We start from the raw sequence: 12,125 nt of genomic DNA on the forward strand, positions 1-12,125 counted from the left end.
AATGAGGTAAAAAGAAAAGAAGAACTGTCCCAGCAAAGGAAAATGTGATTTCTTTTTTGAATATACAGCACAACATTTTGTAGATGTGACATGACTAGTGTCCTATGGCCCTGTCTCTGTGGTTGCAGTACGCATAGGAAACATTATCACAATATAAGGCTAAATACTTTGGTTATTTTGGTCAACTTTGGTTCTAAAAATAAATGTCACAATTTTATTGTTGATATGCAAGAGAACATACATTAAATGCATTGCATGAATAAATCACTCTTGCTTCTATAAAGGTACTGTAGGTCCAAAGTTTTCTATTACGCAAGTACTTTAATATCTCTCAAGTTCTATTATTCACTCTCTGTCCCCGTCCTTTTTGTCCTTTTCTTGCCAGGACGTGGTGCTTATGCGTGCCCTACGAGACATGAACCTGCCTAAGTTTGTGTTTGAGGACGTGCCTCTGTTTCTGGGGCTGGTGTCCGACCTGTTCCCTGGGCTGGACTGTCCCCGCGTTCGCTACCCCAGGTTCAACGATGCTGTGGAGCAGACCCTCCAGGAGAAGAAATACACAGCGCTGTCTGATCAGGTATTCTGACTGCACACAGTGAAATAGGTTTATTCATAAAGGCTTCGTCTAAATACGAAGGAAAAACACCTACTGTACTGTCTGTATGTAGGGCTGTCACGATTATGACATTTTACATGATGATTAATTGTCACTCAAATAATTGCGATCAACGATTTAATTGTGTTTCTGTCGTTGACAATTACATTCCTGTTTGGCTTGTAGGCTTTGAAGTTGTCGGAAATAGCCTATCTACAAGCTGAGCTTGTAGATCTACCATTTCCACTATTTTTGAAAATGTTTGAAAATATGAACATTTTATCAACATGTAAACAATAATGACAATGTCAAATAAGTGCGATTAGGCGATTATTATGTAATAATTGTGACAGCCCTATCTGTATGTCATGCTCTCTGTGCTTTCAGGTGGATAAAGTGGTACAGATGTATGAGACCATGATGACCAGACACACTACCATGGTGGTGGGTCCTACTGGAGGAGGGAAATCTGTTGTGATCAGCACATTATGTCAGGCCCAGTCCAAGTGAGTTCTAACTTCTACTCTGCCATTCAGTGATCTTGTTTTCTGGAGTAGCTCTCTCACTGCTGTTTTGTAATGTCCACACCCAAACAGATTAGGCTTGCAGACCAAGCTGTACTGCCTGAACCCTAAAGCCATGAGTGTCATCGAGCTGTACGGCATCCTGGATCCCGACACGCGAGACTGGACTGACGGCATCCTGTCCAACATCTTCCGCGACATCAACAGGCCCACAGACAAGAAAGAGAGAAGGTACAAAACGAGATTCCTCCAGATATTTCACCATGCAATACTGCATGATATTTATATGCAACACCTCCCGGGTGCTGGGCAGTGTCTAGAGTTGTGATGTCTCCTAAAAGTGGAACAGATGAGACAAATAAAACGTGATGCATTCATTGTAGCTGCTCTCATTGGAAATGAGGATAATTAATTTAACACAAAATTGTGATACATAATGTACTTTTAGTGTGTGTCACATATGCAGACGTGAATCTCAAAATGAACTCTCGTAAATCTTGCATAAAGGTATACATTTCAATTGTCAGGTACATCCTGTTTGATGGGGACGTGGATGCACTGTGGGTAGAGAACATGAATTCTGTAATGGACGACAACAAGCTGCTCACTCTGGCCAATGGAGAGAGAATCCGTTTACAGGGACACTGTGCCCTGCTCTTTGAGGTTGGTTTGCGTTTCAATATTTCTCTGTTCCTGTATGACGCTTTCTGCGGTCCTCTTTGTATAGCAACGTTACCATGTCTTACACTTACAGGTTGGAGATCTGCAGTATGCCTCTCCTGCTACTGTGTCACGCTGTGGGATGGTGTTTGTCGACCCCAAGAATCTTCGCTTTGCCCCATACTGGCATAAATGGGTCAACAGCAAACCTCTTAAGGTTTGAGAAACATCGACTGTAGGCGTATGTATTTTAAATTCTCTGGTGTCTAACCCTAACCCTAACCCAACTCCAACTGCCTTTGTTTTTCTACAGTGGCAACAAGACCTGAACACCTTGTTTGAGAAATATGTACCCGCTGCCATTGGCATGATAGTGGACGGCATTGTTGATGGCAAACAGGGACAGAAAATGAGGACCATTCTCCCTCAGACAGATCTGAACATGGTTGGTTCATCATGTCCGTCTCAAACGCTGCCATCGCTGTTGTATTGAAATCCGGGAGAGTGTTTTTTGCAGGTCTCTCAGTCCGAGTGTATCAAAAAAGCAACTGGGTTAAGCACCGTTGGTCCGACCAGTTTAACATTCACCAGGTTAGCATTCACCAGTGTCGGCAGGTTAGCATTTCACCAGGTTATCATTCACCATCATCGGCAGGTTAGCATTTCACCAGCATTAGTTTGACTGAGGTTAGGGTTAGGATTAAGGTTAGGTTTAGGTGTATCTCCGTCCCCCCGACTTTCGCCACCTCCGCGCAGCCAATCACAAGCTTCCGCTGCCTTAACCCAGTTGCCTTTTTGATAAACTCGGACTGAAAGACCTGCAAAAAACACTCTCCCATTGAAATCCATCAGAAAGTGCTTTTGTTGATGTCTTTCTCTGTGTTCAGGTGAAGCAGTTGTCCATGATGCTGGATGCCCTGCTAGAGGCTGAGGAATACGTCACAGAGGTCCTGGAGTGTTTCTTTCTTGAAGCTCTGTACTGTTCTCTCGGGGCCACCTTGTTGGACAACAGCAGGAAAAGGTTTGATGAATTCATCAAGAAACGGTCCTGCTTAACTGTGGTCAGCGATGAGCAAGCCATCACTGGGCTTGGAGAGATCCCAGGTTAGAAAACAAACAGTAATGTTTTACATTTAATGCAGGGGTCTTCAACAGGGGGTCCGGGACCCCTAGGGGGTCCTCAGAGTTAATAGAGGGGGTCCTCCAAATCTTTGAGTGATATAAACTTTTTGTTCTCCTTTTTTATAATAACCACTTGAACCCTAGCGTCCATATTCTGAGAACTTGTGAACTTGTGACACTCCCCATCCAGTTGTGATCGGCGATTGTCGATCGGCTATTTTCGGCAAAGAGGTTTGGTGTAGAGGGGAAAAAGAGCAGACTAAGTACAAAGTGAAAGGTCAACTTTATTAACTCATTCAGAGCCCCAGACATTAACGGATTATAATGTCCAAAGTGCCTCCTTCAGGTCCCATTCACTTGCGTTGTCTTATTTTGAAGGCCAGAAGTCCACCGCGCAATCACTTCCGGTCTGACGTCATCGGATCATGCGCCGGAACCGATCCGTGTCCACGTGGAGTTGTGTAATGGCCGACCGGGAGCTTTTATAACTGTGTAACATAAGCGAGCATCTGCCTCCATCCTAGCTTCTAAAGTGTAGTTTTGAGATAATGGACATTAAAGATGAGATCCCCCGTCCACCTCAATGTTATGGATGGGACTATTTTGTGCTCGTGGAGCCGTGATGATGCGAAATCAGCGACGGATTTCGTCTCCGGACCGCCGGCGATTCTTCTCGGTAATGTACTCGCCGTTACAGTAATCTATTACTTTTCCCGAGATATCCCGTGAATGGCACTACAGATACTCGAGTACATTTCGCGAGACATCTCGCGAATGGCACTAGATGAGTTAAGTATTGACGGTTCAAGTTCAAAGTAAACACAAATTGACAAATTGTCTGACAATGAAACTATACGGAATCTATGAAAAGTCTGTGCGGGTCCCTGCTAAATCTTTGTCTGGACTAAGGGATCCTTGGCCTGAAAACGTTGAAGACCCCTGATATAAGATGATTATCAAAGCGTTGTAATACAGATAATATTGATAACAATAAATATGTCCTGACTCCTGTCTCCACACAGGTCACCTGCCCACTCTGTATGATTTCCATTTTGATGGTTCAAAGAACAAATGGATTCCCTGGAGTTCCCTGGTCTCCAAATATGTCCATGACCCTGATAAAAAGTTCATTGAAATCCTAGGTAAAGTTTAACTTTATCACAAGAAAAGAAAACAATGACTTGGCTGCACATGGATTAAAACGTCTTTACTGCCCTGAACCGTTCATTCTTGTCCTTCCAGTCCCAACCGTGGACACTACCAGAGCCAGCTGGATGTTGGAACAGATGGTGAAGATAAAGAGACCAGTGGTTCTGGTTGGAGAATCTGGGACGTCGAAGACTGCCACCACTCTGAACTTCCTGAAGAACCTGAAAGCGGACACTACTGTGAGTTTGACTGTTTGACCATGCATGTGTAATGCCTATTACTGCCACTTTTTTTGATACACCCATTAAAACTGCAACGCCTAACTTTCATGTCCAACCCAATATTCAAACCCTGGTCCCCCGCATAGGTACCCAAATTTCTACCACTAATCTAATAGGACATGTGTGCTTGTTGAAGGGAGAAATTTTATTTTGACCTTCAGGCAGTACCACTTGTCAACCCACAGGATCTAAAATTTCCAATAGAAGAGAATACAGATTGGTCAATATTACGTTTTGTTCACACATTGATTGTAACCAGTTCCCCCTGTTTCCAGATGACTCTGACAATTAACTTCTCGTCGAGGACCACCTCCATGGACCTGCAGAGGAACCTGGAGGCCAATGTGGAGAAAAGGACCAAAGAGATATACGGCCCCCCGATGGGGAAGCGACTGCTGGTCTTCATGGATGACCTGAACATGCCACGGGTATTCACCGCAATCTTCCATTTTGCCCAAGCCTGCATTAGGTCCCTGCATGTGCTCGAATGTTTGTCCATATTACATTCCACCTTGAACTAAAGCAGGGGTCTTCATGCCAAGTTAGTTGAGAGAGAGATGAAGCAGGGACCCCCACAACCTTTTCATAGATTCCATACAGTTTCATTGTTTGACAGCACGATCATCAGTGTATTTTGGATTCATGTTAATGTGTGTTTTCAGATATTTAACCACTTGAACCATCAATATTAAAGGCCCGTTGTAGCTTGTAGATCTGCTATTTTTGGCTAAAGTTCTCAGAATATGGACGATAGGGTTCAAGTGGTTAATATAAAAAAGGGAAAGAAAACAAGTTTCTATCACACTCCTGTGAGTCCTCCAAACTCACAATTTGGAGGACCCCCTCTAGTAACTCTGAGCGAGGACCCCCTAGGGGTCCCGGACCCCGTGTTGAAGACCCTTGAACTAAGTTCAAACTCAAACTTATTTACATTCCACGTTACCCTCTAGGTGGACGATTATGGCACACAGCAGCCTATTGCGCTGCTGAAGCTGCTGTTGGACCGAGGAGGCATGTACAACAGAGACAAGGAGCTCAACTATAAGCTCCTCAAAGACCTGGGCTTCATCGCGGCCATGGGGAAAGCAGGGGGCGGCAGGAATGAGGTGGACCCTCGCTTCATCTCCCTCTTCAGCGTGTTCAACATCCCTTTCCCAGAGGAGGAGTCCCTCCACCGTATCTACGCCTCCATCATCAAAGGCCACACTCAAGTGAGCACCACCCACCTGCCTCATAATGCAGTACACACTGAAACGTCACTCCAGGGGCGTCACAAGGAGGGGGGAAGTGGGACTGAGTTACTAGGGCCCAAGGTGGAGGGGGCCTTAATTATTTTATACTTTAGCTATTGAAATATAGCAGATAAGTGCCGCGCTGCGAGCTTGTAGATTCGCTATTTTTGAAAAGTCATGTGTGCAAAACTTTGAATATGTATTTTTTAAGCGAACATTTGTAACTCAAATTTTGCTTCTGGGGGGTCCCTGAAACTAAATATTTTGAGATGGGTATATTTTGAGAAATACATATAATTTTGGGGGTCCTTCAATTGAAAAGTTTTGACTTTTGAGCACCACTGACATAGAAACAGGTTTTTCAGCCCAAAAAAATCAAGCTTGCAGCGTGGCACTCTGTGCCGCGCTGTGAGCTTGTATATCTGCTATTTTTCAATAGTTATTTTAAACCCCCTCCCCTATGAAGAACATTTACGGGGGGCCCGCAGTGAATCCTTGTACACAGGGGCCAGAATTTGGTGTGACACCCCTGCGGGAGTAGAATTGATTTGAGTCAGGTTTGGGGAAACTTATACTCTCTGACTTGTACTCTATGCTGAGTCTCATTTTCAGTTGAAAGACTTCCAAGTGCAGGTATTGGTAGATTCCGATTAATGTACACACACTTAATAGAATTAATTTCACATTGTTGTTACATGCTTGGATGATCGTGTCTGTATGGCAGACTGGTTGTTTTACGTGTGTCTCTTTGATCAAAGAGGCTCTGCTGTTATTGTTACTGTTATGTTAGGGAGCCCGCCTGGGGAACCAGAGCCCCTGGTTGTCCCAGGTTCGATTCCAGGCCAGGGTAGCAATGTCGATGTGTGTCCCTGAGCAAGACTCCCCTAATTGCTCACGCGCTCCTTGTGGGCAGCAAATCAGCTGGGATGGGCTGAAAATACTGAATTTCCCTCGCAGGAGGAAATATTATACGTAATTCTAGCAACCAAAAATATAAATGACTTACATCCAGGTATTAAGCACGAGTAAATGTTTCAGTCTTTTGAAGGGGCCATACAGAAGGTTTGTGATACAGTGACCTTGTGCACACGAGAGCTGTACAAGAGCATCATCAGAGAGCTGCCACCCACGCCATCTAAGTTCCACTACATCTTCAATCTGAGGGACCTCTCGAGGGTTTACAATGGACTGACCGCTACAAACTCTGAGAGGTATGATGAGGCAATAGGTTCATGTCATTACTACATGTTTATTTTTCACTTAGGCTTTGTTTTCTCAAGTTTCTCTCTTTTGGCATGTTTCTTTGACAGGTTTTTGACAGTCTCCCAGTTTGTACGTGTTTGGAGGAATGAATGCCTGAGAGTATTCCACGATAGACTCATCAATGAAACTGATAAGACCCTGGTAGTTATACATACTGTATTCACTTTTATATTGGCTGAAGGTGAATTGACGTTTTAGCAATTACACTTCTACTTGTAATTACAAATATGTTTTCTTGTTATCAATGTTCACTCCATGGATATTACATTTAATCCCATGTAATCCCTTTAAAATATGCTATATTTGTGTTTGCCTCTAGGTACAAGGTCATATAAAGAACCTAATTGAAGAGCATTTCACGTCAGACCTAGAGTCAGCCATGAAGGATCCTATCCTATATGGAGACTACAAGACAGCCCTCAATGAATCTGAACCTAGAGTTTATGAGGACATATGCGACTATGAAGCTTCTAAAGCCTTGTTCCAGGTACTGTTCCAGTTAAGGTTGGCCTAAGATGTGACGGTATACAAGTACAACTACTATACAAGTAGTTGTCCTGATAATTTGTTACATTGCAATATTGAAATAATCCACAATTAAAATACATCTAAAGATCATTACATCATGGTACTTACTTTGCAGGAGATTCTAGAGGAGTACAACGAGACCAAGTCCAGAATGAATCTGGTTCTGTTCGATGACGCCCTGGAGCATCTGACCCGAGTGCATCGGATCCTCCGTATGGACCGTAGCCATGCTCTGTTGGTCGGCGTGGGAGGCTCCGGCAGGCAGTCCTTAACCAAGCTGGCTGCCTTCACCGCTGGCTGTGAGGTAGGTTTCTTGCATGAAAGAGTTTGAAAACCACTGACATAGAAACATAGCTTTTTCAAAAAACCTTAGGGGGATTCAGAAGACACTTATAAAATCGGGTCAAAAATATTCAAAAACTTCTAGATCTATTAGCTCTGAGGTTGTAAATCTGCCATTTTTTATTAGCTAAAGCATAGAATAATGGTCAAAATGGGTTAAAGACAAAGGTTGCAGTGAGAAATCTCCATTTTGTAACAGTTGCTATGTAAACGTATTGTTTACTGTATGCTTCCAGGTGTTTGAGATCACTTTAAGCAGAGGCTATGCTGAGTCCAACTTCCGCGAGGATCTGAAAACCCTGTACCTGAAGCTGGGCATTGAAAACAAGAAGACAGTGTTCCTGTTCACTGACGGCCATGTGGTCGAGGAGGGCTTCCTTGAACTCATCAACAACATGCTCACCTCTGGTCTGGCTTGTACTCTCATTCACGTTTTTATTGCACTGTGACAGGCTTAGAACTGCTCTCTAAACTAACTCTCTATTCACAGGCATCGTTCCTGCGTTGTTCCTTGACGATGAGAAGGAGTCGGTTATTAATCAGCTGCGTGATGAAGCCATGAAGAAGGGTGCCGGCCATTCCAAGGACAGCTTGTGGCAGTACTTTGTCAACAAGAGTGCCAACAACCTGCACATCGTCTTGTGCATGTCCCCAGTGGGGGACACCCTCAGAACACGCTGCAGGAACTTTCCAGGTGCATGTTTTACTATTCCGGTGGTTCTCAAACTTGGGGTCGGGACCCCAAGTTTGAGAGGCGTTGTGAGCATGTAGTGCGAGGCGTTGTGAGCATGTAGATCTGCTATATTCACAATATTTATCTGTGGAACCGAGTCACATTAAATGTACAGTAAGTGCTTGTCAGGGTGGGGGTCCCCAGTTCAAATATGTTTATTTTGGGGGTCACAGCCTAAACAAGTTTGAGAATCCCTGTACTATTCCAAGTGAAAATTGTTTATATCACTTTTCTTTTTCTTCTTTTTTTTCTTCATTTCATAGGACTGGTGAACAACACTGGGATAGATTGGTTCCTGCCATGGCCTCCGCAGGCATTGCACGCTGTGGCTCAGTCGTTCCTAGGTCTGTAATAATCACACCACCATTCATGCAAGCATTCAGCAGTGTTGAATGAAGCCTTTTTATGATGCCAAATGAGAACCATGCCATTACTACTTGCTGCAGGAAAGAGTCCAATGATCCCCAAGTCGCACCTTGAGGCAGTGATAGGCCACGTGTGCATGGTCCACCGCTCTGTGGGAGAGTACAGCAGAATGTTCTTGCAGAAGCTCAGACGCAGCAACTACGTCACCCCCAAGAACTACCTGGACTTCCTCACCACCTGCACCACCCTGCTGGAGGACAAGGACCAGTCTATCCTGGGTGAGTAAGAGATAAGATGTTTATTTGTCACTGTAGAGCAGGGGTCTTCAACGTTTTCAGGCCAAGGACCCCTTAGTTGAGAGAGAGGTGAAGCAGGGACCCCCCACAACCTGTTCATAGATTCCATATCGTTTAATCGTTTGGCAGCCCAATCATCAGTGTATGGGATGGAGTGGATTCATGTCAATGTGTGTTTTCAAATATTTAACCACAATACTTAATAAACTTGACCTTTCCTTAGTCTGCTCTTTTTCCCCTCTACACCAAAGCTCTTTGCCGAAAATAGCCGATCTAGATCTGCTATTTTTGGCCAGAGTTCTCAGAATATGGACGCTAGGGTTCAAGTGGTTAATATAAAAAAGGAGAAAAAAAAAGGTTTCTATCACTCAAAGATTTGGAGGACCCCCTGTAGTAACTCTTTAAAATATCCTGAATATTAAACTAAAAATCAAACCTCGGTTCGAATTGAAGAGGTGAACTTTTATTCTATGTGTTCTAGAGCTATGAACTCTGTGATCTATACATTCTTCCAATTCTGAATGAATGAATGATTTTATCTGGAGGGCCGAATTGTCATGTGAAGCTTGACCAATCCTCAATTCTGGACACATGGGACACACATATTTTTGTCATATGAAGCTTCAAAGTATGGTTTCATTGGACATTTTTAATCATCCAATCATCAGACCGGGACGGACGTTACACCCATATTCTGGATGTACGGGACAGATAAAACCTGTTCATTCTGGACTGAAATGACCATATATGGACATGAACGGGACACAGACAGCCACTCCAGATAAAACCTGTTAATTCTGGACTGAAATGACCATATATGGACATGAACGGGACACACAAAGCCACTCCTTGGAAGCGGCTTTCACCGCTTCAAAAACGATGAGCTGATTTTGTAAACTGTGGATTTTTTTCGGTGGGGGTTTGTACATTTACATGAGTAAAATCATGTCTTTCCTTTGGTTTCATGTGTGATCTCTCAGCTCAGTGCAAGCGCCTAGAGGGGGGTCTGGATAAGCTGCAGAAGACCAGTGTGCAGCTGGCTCAGCTCAACGATAAGCTGGCAGAGCAGAAGGTGGTGCTGGCCGAGAAGTCTTCAGCCTGTGAGCTCCTTCTGCAGGAGATCTCCACCAACACCACTGTGGGTCAGTATGAACGCACACACACACACACACACACACACACACACACGCACACGCACACGCACACGCACATGCGCAGACACACACACACACACACACACACACACACACACACACACACACACACACACAGGGGCGTCACAAGGGGGGGAAATGTGAGACTGAGTTACTAGGGCCCAAGGTGGAGCAGGCTTAATTATTTTATACTCGGTGCCGTGCTGTGAGCTTGTAGATCTGCTATTTTTGAAAAGTCGCGAAAATGTGTGCAAATCTTTGAATATATGTATTTTTTAAATCGAATATTTGTAACTCAAATGTTGCTTCTGGGGGGTCCCTGGAACGAAATATTTTGAGATGGGGGGTCCGTGGCCAAATACATATAATTTTGGGGGTCCTTCACATGAAAAAGTTTGAGCACCACTGACATAGAAACATAGGTTTTCAAAAAAACTTTTTTTTTAGATTTAGAAGACATTTATAGAATCGGGTCAAAGATATTCAAAGACTTGCACACATTTTCAAGATTTTTCAAAAATAGCAGATCTACAAGCTTGCAGCTTGTATATCTTCTATTTTTCAGTAGTTAAAGCACAAAATAACGCGTAATAATGCGTTCCCAATCTAAATGGAGAACATTCATGGGGGGCCCGCAGACCGCAGTGAATCCTTGTACCCAGGGCCCAGAATTTGGCGCAACACCCCTGCACACACATACACACACAGAACATTGTTGGCTATCAGCGTGCCAATTCATGTTAACACTGTCCTCCTTCCAGCGGAGGAGAAGAAGGGTCTGGCAGAGGAAAAGGCCCACGAGGTTGAGGATCAGAACAAGGTCATCGCCGTGGAGAAGAAAGACGCAGAGAGCTCCCTGGCCGAGGCTCTGCCCGCGCTGGAGGCCGCCCGTACGGCCTTACAAGGCCTGGAGAAGTCTGACGTCACTGAGATAAGGTGCTTCCTCCCCTGGTTCAATGCCTCTTCTTGTTCTAAACATCAGCTTTGTAGCTCTGTAGTGTGTGTGTGTGTGTGTGTGTGTGTGTGTGTGTGTGTGTGTGTGTGTGCGTGTGTGTGTGCGTGTGCGTGTGCGTGTGCGCGTGCGCGAGTGTGTGTGTGTGTGTGTGTGTGTGTGTGTGAGCTAAGCTATGCTATGACTGGTCTACTTTGTGGGAACAGAGATACAGACCAATACTGTTCTAGACGACTGTCCCCTTCAATGCCATCACGCCATAATAATAATTTAGTCAGGAACATTCACGTCAAAGTAGATTTAACCATTTATTGCATAAATGGAATACAGTTATTCTTGGCGTTTTAACCCTCTAAGGCCCGCATTAAGAAATACTTGAAATAAAAAATTGAAAAAAATCAGATGGTGTTGTAGGAGTCCTATTAAGAGGAAAATGTAATGTTTTTTTCAAAAAAATGTTTTTGTAAGATTTTATAGCCATAAATCAAAAATCATAAATCATGCTCTAATTTACATATGGGGGATATTTTTCAAAATAATAACATATGTACATGTTCTAGACATTCTAATGATCACCAAAAAGAATAGTACAGGCATTTTACTTATGTTTTTTTGAGGTATAGCTTCCATGAAAAAGTTCGTCAAAACTCTGGAATTTCAGCGGGTGTGGCGGGTGTGAATGTCAGCCCCTGTGGGGGGTATTTATATGCAAATATTGTGGCCAATGGCATTGTAATACTAAACAATAGAATCCAATGGTGGTGTTTAGGTGGTAGGGGGAGCTAAAATAAAATGATTTAAACCTTTTTTTGGATAAAATACAAACGTTGTAATATTACAACCGTGGGCCTTAGAGGGTTAAAGGGCTCCGTGTTCTGAGATGTTCCCTGAATTTTGTGCAAGCTTTTTTGAGCATGCTGAGCAAAAC

General features: G+C 43.8%; 1 protein-coding gene across 1 annotated transcript in view; it reads left to right on the forward strand.

The window, feature by feature from the left end:
* The window catches only part of dnah10 (dynein axonemal heavy chain 10), a gene marked incomplete at both ends in the record, with an annotated part of 79,265 nt that overhangs the window by 38,305 nt on the left and 28,835 nt on the right, over positions 1-12,125 (forward strand). The window contains 22 exons of the mRNA XM_080731189.1: positions 1-6; positions 386-577; positions 983-1,101; positions 1,192-1,350; positions 1,647-1,782; positions 1,874-1,996; positions 2,093-2,224; positions 2,667-2,883; positions 3,924-4,043; positions 4,144-4,289; positions 4,607-4,759; positions 5,282-5,542; positions 6,602-6,774; positions 6,874-6,967; positions 7,146-7,313; positions 7,470-7,658; positions 7,933-8,104; positions 8,187-8,390; positions 8,693-8,773; positions 8,876-9,073; positions 10,072-10,233; positions 11,007-11,181. The exon at positions 1-6 is cut by the window's left edge and continues 141 nt beyond it. Of these exons, the coding sequence (XP_080587315.1) occupies positions 1-6; positions 386-577; positions 983-1,101; positions 1,192-1,350; positions 1,647-1,782; positions 1,874-1,996; positions 2,093-2,224; positions 2,667-2,883; positions 3,924-4,043; positions 4,144-4,289; positions 4,607-4,759; positions 5,282-5,542; positions 6,602-6,774; positions 6,874-6,967; positions 7,146-7,313; positions 7,470-7,658; positions 7,933-8,104; positions 8,187-8,390; positions 8,693-8,773; positions 8,876-9,073; positions 10,072-10,233; positions 11,007-11,181 (3,380 nt within the window). The remainder of the gene's footprint in view (positions 7-385; positions 578-982; positions 1,102-1,191; positions 1,351-1,646; positions 1,783-1,873; positions 1,997-2,092; positions 2,225-2,666; positions 2,884-3,923; positions 4,044-4,143; positions 4,290-4,606; positions 4,760-5,281; positions 5,543-6,601; positions 6,775-6,873; positions 6,968-7,145; positions 7,314-7,469; positions 7,659-7,932; positions 8,105-8,186; positions 8,391-8,692; positions 8,774-8,875; positions 9,074-10,071; positions 10,234-11,006; positions 11,182-12,125) is intronic.

Source organism: Nannobrachium achirus (genome assembly GCF_963921795.1).
Source record: "Nannobrachium achirus genome assembly, chromosome: 8".
In the NCBI taxonomy this organism is placed as follows: Eukaryota; Metazoa; Chordata; class Actinopteri; order Myctophiformes; family Myctophidae; genus Nannobrachium; species Nannobrachium achirus.